This window comes from Aotus nancymaae, unplaced genomic scaffold, assembly GCF_030222135.1.
Source record: "Aotus nancymaae isolate 86718 unplaced genomic scaffold, 86718_ANA_hifiasm-v0.15.2.pri h1tg000004l, whole genome shotgun sequence".
Lineage (NCBI taxonomy): Eukaryota > Metazoa > Chordata > Mammalia > Primates > Aotidae > Aotus > Aotus nancymaae.
The window spans coordinates 67,354,592-67,362,915 of NW_026988415.1; the positions used below are offsets into that span (position 1 = coordinate 67,354,592).

The 8,324-nt window shown below is 39.1% G+C and overlaps 1 protein-coding gene across 3 annotated transcripts; it reads right to left on the reverse strand.

The window, feature by feature from the left end:
- Positions 1-2,748: 2,748 nt before the first annotated feature.
- On the reverse strand, positions 2,749-8,035 carry PBDC1 (polysaccharide biosynthesis domain containing 1). Of its 3 annotated transcripts, XM_012455765.3 has the most exons (6): positions 7,902-8,031; positions 7,424-7,489; positions 6,111-6,170; positions 5,448-5,588; positions 3,948-4,059; positions 2,749-3,310 (listed from the first exon to the last, which is right to left on the reverse strand). In XM_012455765.3, exons 1-6 carry the CDS (start codon positions 7,929-7,931, stop codon positions 3,039-3,041), a joined length of 681 nt encoding a protein of 226 aa, XP_012311188.1. In that variant the 5' UTR covers positions 7,932-8,031; the 3' UTR covers positions 2,749-3,038. The 3 variants fall into 3 exon arrangements, with proteins under 3 accessions (XP_012311188.1, XP_012311187.2, XP_012311190.2); XM_012455764.3 differs by lacking the exon at positions 3,948-4,059 and having other exon boundaries at positions 7,902-8,035; XM_012455767.3 differs by lacking the exon at positions 3,948-4,059 and having other exon boundaries at positions 7,879-7,972.
- Between the last annotated feature and the right edge of the window lie 289 nt (positions 8,036-8,324).

Here is an 8,324-nt window from a genome sequence, read left to right on the forward strand (position 1 = left end):
AAGCTTTAAATTAAATGTAGCACATTTTCTTTAATAATAATTGTATTGCTCATAAAGGTAAATTTAGAGAACTTCCAGTTATACCAATACCATCCAACACACATAAACTCAGCTATAGGATTTCCTGTGAAGAGTAAGTTAAAAATGGTTTATAATCATTAAAGTTCACTTTGTGTGCAGGTTATGTCTTCAGTCCTCTGATACAACATATCCCCATGTTTATAGTTTCAAAATAAAAAATGACAGTGCAGTGAATCTCTCTACTTTTGGGGTAGTGCTCAGCATGTCTTCTTTATTAATTTCCTGTTATTGATGTAACAAATTATCAAAAATTCAGTGACTTAAAACTTAGATATGGCTGCAGTTTCCCCTTCTGCAAGTGTAAAAATTAGTCTATATCTTTTTCCTGCCTCTGAAAGACATATTGTTGGAATGCTACCACATTCTGAATAAATCATTGTTTGCACACTGTGGTTAATCTGATTTAACATCTTCCAAATAATTCAGATCAAGGGCTCAAATCTCAATTTTTTTGTGCTGTAATTACAATGCTACAATCCCCCTTCCTCTACTTTCCAATGTGTTCTTTACTTCCTTCTAAGCCTTCAAGTCCTTATTTCTACTGACAGTCAAGTTCAAGGCAATTTGGGTTTTCTCTATCATGCTCCTCAAAATTCTTCTAGCCTCCATCCAGTACCTGATTTCAAAGCCCCCTATCACATTTTAGGTATTTGTTACAGCAGCACTCCACTCCAAGTACCAAAGTCTGTGGTTGTTTTCTATTGCTCTGTAACAAATTGCCCTGTAATTAGTGGCTTAAGACAGCACCCACTTATCTCATACTCCTATGAGTCAGGAGTCCAGGTATAGTTTAACTGAGTCCTCTGTTCAGGATCTCACGGGGCTGAATTCATGGTCTCAATCTCATCTGAGGCTCAAGGTCTTCTATAGGCTCCCTGGTTGTTGTCAGAATTCAATTATTTGCAACTTAAGAGTAAAATCCTATTTTCTTGCTGTCAGCCAGGGAACAATCTCAGCTCCTAGAGAGCCATTCTCATGTTCTTGCCACAAAGTACCCTCCTCTCACAACACGACTGTTTGCTTCCTGAAGGCCAACATGAGAACAACTGCTGTGGCCACTTGTCTAAGAGCTCGCCTGATTAGGCAAGATCCACTCAGGATAATCTCCCCTTTAACTCAAAATAAAATGATCAGTAAGCTAATCACAAGAATGAAATTTCTTCATATTCACGTCTTACCCACACTGAAACAGATGGGAATTATAAAGGACATGTATGCCAAGGGGTGGTTGCCTTAAGTCCATCTTAAGAATTGTCTACGGCACCAGAGCACTATTCTGCCTGCTCCTTTTCCTCTAACTTTGGACACTGCCTTGGATTCCTGGCCTCTTACAGTGCAACCAAATTGTTCTGTGTATTTCCCTCCCTTTCCCCAGATTTCATCAACCAGTCTTTGGACAGATGCCTCTTGTTTTAAAGCAGTCTGACTTTCAAATGCATGTTTCTTATTGTCTAAAATTAATCAGAGAGAAGTCATTAAGCACATTATCTTACTGGCGAGCTACCTGGAAAAGGCCATCAGGGGCACAATTGTATGTGGCCAATAATCTTTATTCTTCCTCAGCCTGAGGCAATGTATATGAATGCAGTTTTGTAAATATTTAATAATGTATGAACCAGAAAAAGTTAATACAGTAAAGGTTCTTAATAACAAAGTCTTTCTAGTATGAAGTATTTAACGTTTTCCTGCCCCATTAAAAAAAGACATTTTTATAAAATGAAGACTAACAAATGTTGTAAATATTTTTAAGAATTTGCCAAAGAGAATTCATGGAGAAATCTATTTGCTCTGTGCACAATTGCTGCTGCTAGATGTGTGCATCTATAGATCAGGTCTTGCCTAGGGCATAACTTGTCAATTAGTTTTAATTTTTTCCTATGTCCACTGAAATAAAAAAGCCTTTTTTCCCTTCTCTGCTCTGGTAAATCCTTTCTTACATTATCATTCTGTGGTTAGACTTGTATTTACCGTATGTACTATAAACATTGTGGTTTCTTCTAACCAGTTTCAGCAGTCAAGCTCAGTGTGTCTATAAGGTCATGCATAAACTTTTACATACATGTGAGATAACTGAAGCATGCACTCTTAAAAGCCATTAGATAAAAAAGAAATATTCTCCCCTATCCATATAAAATCAAGTGGTCTACTTTTTAGAGTCTGACAAGGTATCATTTAAAAATATGTTGATTTTGTGTTAATACATAAATGTATCCTATTGTCCATAGCATTATAAAAGGGAAGCCCCTCTGTCTAGCTTTACTGTTTTTCTGTTTGTTTGTTTTTGCTAGCTTTCTGGTAACAATCTGCCTACCAAAAGAAAAGCAAATACAGAAGCAGGTCCAGTCTCTTGCTTTTCTAATATGAACTGGGCTGCATTCACTAATCTGACAGGTTCAGGTTGCTGCTATTTATCAAATCTTTTGTCCTATATAGCAAAGCAATCAGGGAGTTGCAGTCACTCAGAGATTTAGTCAATTCTTACGTAAGGACTTTCAATTCCAAAACCTGGTATAACTTAACAAGTTTAGAGAATTTGACTACAGGAAATGGTGAGAAGCAGTAAGAAACAGGGGTAAATTATTTTATATAAGACATGGTGATGAGATTATATATTTGAAAAAAATTTCAAGTGTCAAATACCTTTTTAAACTCAGTCAGAGATACAGATAAAAAAAAACCAAAAGACATTTATTTACAAAATTTCTTACTTGACCAGTGGTGACAGCCAAAAAACAGTATACCAGAAAAAATCAACTAACACCCCACTAATAGTCTTTAGGACAGTTCATACAAGGGAACCACAAGAGCAGATCCTATTAGGTTAGAAGGATGTCCTCCTGAGTGTTCTTAAATTGTACAAGAATTTACATTTAACCAAAGAGGTCTGTGCAAGTAGCACTGTGGTACTTGTAGGCTCAATTGACACGTAGCTTCTAGAGTGCTGTTCCCTGTATACCTTACATAGCTTTTTCACCACTTTTGTTGATGTCTTTGTCAGCTTCTTCCCCTTTTTCTCCTCCTTTATCAGTTTTCTCTTCTCTGTTGATTCCTTCCTCTTTTTCTTCTCCACTATCAGCTCCTTTCTCTCCTCTGTTCTTGGTGTTCTCTTCTTCTCCACTGTCAGCTCTTTTTTCTCCTCCTTCTTTGTTCTGAACACTGATATAAACAGCTTTGTTATAGCCTTCCCGGTTCCGAGCAATTTCAATGGCAAAGAATTGTATCCTGGGGACTGAAAAGTGAACATAATTGAGTATTATCCTACTCTCAGTTTATTCCCTAAATTTTTTTTTTTTTTTTTTTTGAGCCAGCGTCTCACTCTGATTCCCAGGCCTAGACTGCAATGGCACAATCACAGCTTACTGCAGCCTCAACTTCCTGGGTTCAAGCAACCCTCCTGCCTCAGTCTCCCAAGTAGCTGGAACTACAAACATGCACCACTACACCTGGATAATTTTTTAAATGTTTTTGTAGAGATGAGGTCTCCCTATGTTGCCCAGGCTGGTCTCAAACTCCTCAGCTCAAGTGATACTCCCATGTCAGCCTCCCAAAGTGCTGGGATTACAAGACATGAGACACTGTGCCTGGCCTGTTCCCTAAATATGCTGGAAATCTACTGACAAAATTGAAATAACATACAAAACATTCGAGTATACTCATAAACTTCAGAGATACTGAATTCCAATCTCATATTAATGAGACTGAAAAGACTTAACTATCTTCAAGTTACTTAAAAAAATTGCAACATCTTTAAAGATGAAACAAAATAAGGTGATCTCCAACCTAACTATACATGTTACTGATTCATCAGCAAAACCAGACTGTTCAGTCTCCTTATAAAGAAACAATTCCAGAGGGAAAAAACTCACCAAAGACGGTGTTTTCTTCAGTGTAGCCCTGAGAACAATCTAGTCGCAGCAAAGTACCATAGTTGAAGTCTTCAACAATCCCATTAAACTTCAAGCAGAATGGCCTCCACTTCTATCAAGGCAAAAACAATGCCTTAGCTGACTAATGGAAGAGGACAGGAGAGATAATTCCACTCCTCCAGTAAGAAAAATAATCATAGTGAGACTAGGATTGAGGTGATTGCTGGTTTCACAGTGAAACTAGCAGTGCTTTTCTGTGCTACCTATTGTGTCTTTAGACTGGTATTTCCCAAGATGAATAATATTTTACTCTGAAATACATATAAATCCTTTACTATAGAATTAAAATATGATTTCTTAAAAAGATTGTTTTGAAATTATTGGTCAGTTCAATCCAAAATGGTCATTTACACCCACTAAAACACAAATGATTTTAATAAAGAAGTCCATTCAGTAGTGACAATTTTCCAAAGACAAAGATCACTAATAGCCTCCTAGGAGTTAAAAGTTTAGATTCTTGGCTGGGGGCAGTGGCTCACCCCTGTAATCCCAGCACTTTGGAAGGCCGAGACAGACGGATCGCTTGAGCTCAGGAGTTTAAGACCAGCCTGGTCAACATGGTGAAACCTCATCTCTACCAAAAATACAAAAAATTAGCTGGGCATGGTAGCATGCACCATGTATCATTTAAAAATATGTTGATTTTGTGTTAATACATAAATGCATGCTATTGTCCATAGCATTATAAAAGGTAATGCTATGGACAAAAAAAATATGTAATTATAAAATTATAAAAGCGGCAGTCCCAGCTACTAGGGAGGTTGAAGCAAGACGACTGCTTGAGCCTGGGAGGTGGAAGTCGCAGTGAGCTGAGATGGCACTACTGTACTCCATCCTGGGCAACAAAGTGAGACCCTGTCTTAAAAAAAAAAAAAAAGAAAGAAAGAAAGAAAGAACAAACGAACGAACGAACGAACCACACACACACATACACGCACACTTTAGATTCTTCATTAGCCAAGGATTTACTCTCAAGAAAAAACATTTTTTCCTAACTGTAAAAGTGCTAGTTTCCTATTAAAGTATCGGATAATCACATAAGCAATGAAAAACATAAGTTTTCTAGTTATCCATGGCACGTAATCACATGAACTTAAATGAAAAAAATCAAAACACCTTCCTATGCCCTATTTACCAGTCCCCATCCAAGCCTCTGGCTATACTACCTAAACAAACTGATTCCTCCTCCCCTGAAAGGGCTGGGTGGAGATTTAAAATGTCCAAGACAGAAAGGAGAAAAAAATTGACTCAACAATATGAAAAGTCAATAAATTGGAAAAACATTCATTTTTTAACTTAGTTGATTACAACTAGTAACAAGTTCTGGTTCTTTACATATTTTTCTTAAACAACAAAAAGAGTTGAAATGTAAAAAAAAAAATTCATAATCAAAAATTGTTGGTTAAATGCTAAGTAACATTTGAGAAAGATAATTTTTACCTCTTTGGCTGATTCTGACTTGAGTTCTTCTGGGTCCAATATATCTATCTTAAGCTTCTCAAAATTTTTCCGGAACTCAGAGTAAATTTGGTCATCTACTTTGGTGAGTTTCAGGAATTGTGGGTCAACTGATGAAATCAGCTGCCAAACAGTAAGACAACATACAGGTGCTAGTCTGTAATTTACTACTATCTTCCCCATCCCCACCAGAAAACCTTTATAGTTCTCAGGGCAGAAGATCTCTTCAGGAAGTGTCGTCAGACAGCCTACATCCTGGATGAAATCATGACATAGTTTAAGGCCATAATATATTATTACAATCTCTTCCACCAATTTGGCAATTGGCTTATTTAACCATAGTACTGTCTGGCTATTGCCCTCCGTGGATTGTTCATTTATTCAACAAACGTTTATTGAGTGCCTACAATGTATGGGCCAGATGTCCTTTTGTCAATTAGCATAATAACGCTGAGCAAAGCAGCAGAACTCATTGTAGAAACAAATTTGCTTTCACTCCTCTGTTGTCTGTGGGTAAGAACTTACATTAATAAAAACTATCTCCAAAACACAACTGTTTAACTTGCTGAAAATAGTGATAAGTAGAGCATTATACACTATAATTACATGTTTAATTCTGCTTAATGATGAAGACAGACAACTCACCTTGTAATAGACTTCAGCATGCAGCATTGCCCTCATGGCCCAAGCCATCTCAATGTCTGGCTGCAAAGGAGTGAAAAATACCAAGTCATAAACCTCCCAATCCTACTACTGAATACCAAATTAAGGAATTATGTGCATGTCTATTTAATGCTCAAGAGGGCTACCAAACTTGATGTTACTGTCAAATAATTAAAACTGGAGTAATAAATTTAGACAATAATTCTTTTGTCCATACAACAACCAAAAGAAGCTACCTACAGAGTATAATGAACACAATGAGCCACTGGCTATCTTTTCCCAGCTGCTAGTGAAAGCTGGGAGACTAAATAAAGCAATAGATAAATCACCTTCTCAGGATTCAGTTAAATCATTGTAAAACTGAAATAATATAACCCTCAATATCACTGAGTTGTTGGGAGAAGAATCAAAATGAAAATTACTTTTCACTTTTAAGATTGAAGCATGTAATCATTTGTGTTTACCAAACAGCCAATTCCCCATATTATGGCACCTAGAAATGAGTTAGCACATGAAACAGGTCAAGGCTGTTTCATTTTTTTTATTACCAAGCACCCATCTGTTCCACTGGAATCTCCCACTCCAACGAGACCGGAGACCTCCAAGCTATTTCACTGACTCCAGAAAAAGCCATTTGCATTTGTTACTTCCATGCCTTAGACCATGAACTTTTCCTATCTCCCAATCCATGTCCTTTGTCCATCTACACTTTGAGGATACAGTTAAAGCTCCATTTCTTCAGTCTAGTCTTCTACTGCCTTGGCCCCTTAGGGATTTCTCCTTCAGCTAAACTATTTGGATTTTATGGCCTGACCCACTCATTACATGTATCGCATTCTTATTTGGGTGTTTTTACTATTCTCACATCCCCTTGTCCTGTGTCGGAAAATACATCATATACTTTCTCGGTAATTTTCTAAACCAGACACATCATAAGCCAGTGCAACTTCGCTGCACAATGGAATCCCTCTAAGACCCTTTAAAAATACTGATTCTTGGCTCTCATTTCCCAGACATTCTGATTTAGGTGGTATGAACTGCAATCTAGGCAGCGGGATGTTTAAAAGCTTCCCAGGTGATTCTAAAGAGTGGCCAATTTGGGGAACTACTTCCACAGGCGTTAGTCCTGCGTTTGTGGACCAAGATTAAAACTAACTGAAAGAAGGTGGGGTTTCTGGTGGAAGTGGAGAGGGTCTGTAGTAGATATCAGGACATGGGGTTATAATATAGTGGCAGGTCCTGCAGAGATCCCAGGCTAACTGAGGGGGTAGGAGCTGTGGGTGAGTCATACTCACATCGTTGCCATAGGACTCTGCTGGGAGGGAAAGCGCATGTGCCACAGACACCAACTCCCCAGAAACCTAGAAAGGGGGGAAAAAAGAGTTCAAGGCTCCACCCAAGGCCGAGAGCGGTGCTTCATACCTGTAATCCTAGCACTTTGGGAGGCCGAGGCGGGTGGATCACCTGAGCCTAGGAGTGTGAGACGAGACTGGGCAACATGGCGAAACCCCGTCTCTACAAAAAATAAAAATTAAAAAAATTAAAAAAAAAAAATTAGCTAGGCGTAGTGGCACGCGCCTGTTGTCCCAGCTCCTCGGGAGGCTGAGGTGGGCGGATGACCTGAGCCCCGGAGGTCGGGGCTGCAGTGAGCCGTGAACGCGCCACTGCACTCCAGCCTGGGCGAGTGAGTGACACCTTGTCTCAAAAAAGAAAAAAAAAAGGCTCCACCTGGCTCGACCTCCCCACTTACCCGACCCCAGAGCAGCGTCTCACCGGTTCATCAGTTCCACTGGTAGCCGCCATGTTGCAACCCAGAAAGCCTGGCTCCTTGCGCAGTTGATTGGAAAGCTGAGCCAGATCAGAGTCGTTCTTTTCCGGCGGCTCCAATGTGCACTCCCCCTCCCTCTGAGGAAGTTGCGGGCCCCGCCTCACCGTCCTCGCGCAGGCGTAGAAGTGGCCTACTGCTGCGTAGGCTGGACTGGTTGAAAGATCCGAGGTGATTGACTCCTCAATAATTTCGGTGGTGATCACAGGAAAAGGTTGAGTTAAAGAAAACTATAAAGAACTGTAAAGACACACAAAGTAGCAGGTCAAGCATTTATGAAAGAAAAAAGGCAGCAGAAAAAAAACACTTTAAAAAAAGTTGTCAGTTATCTGTCAAAGAATAAGGCAGAGTCCCACAGAAACCAAAAGATG

Bases quoted from the DNA above. Each gene is read 5' to 3' on its own strand.
- PBDC1 (XM_012455764.3), bottom strand. From the start codon at position 7,931: ATGGCGGCTACCAGTGGAACTGATGAACCG. The intron at 7,490-7,901 runs GTGAGACGCTGC...CCCCCTTTCTAG, and splicing joins CCAGTGGAACTGATGAACCG to GTTTCTGGGGAGTTGGTGTC. The intron at 5,589-6,110 runs GTGAGTTGTCTG...ACTGTTTGGCAG, and splicing joins ATGCTGAAGTCTATTACAAG to CTGATTTCATCAGTTGACCC.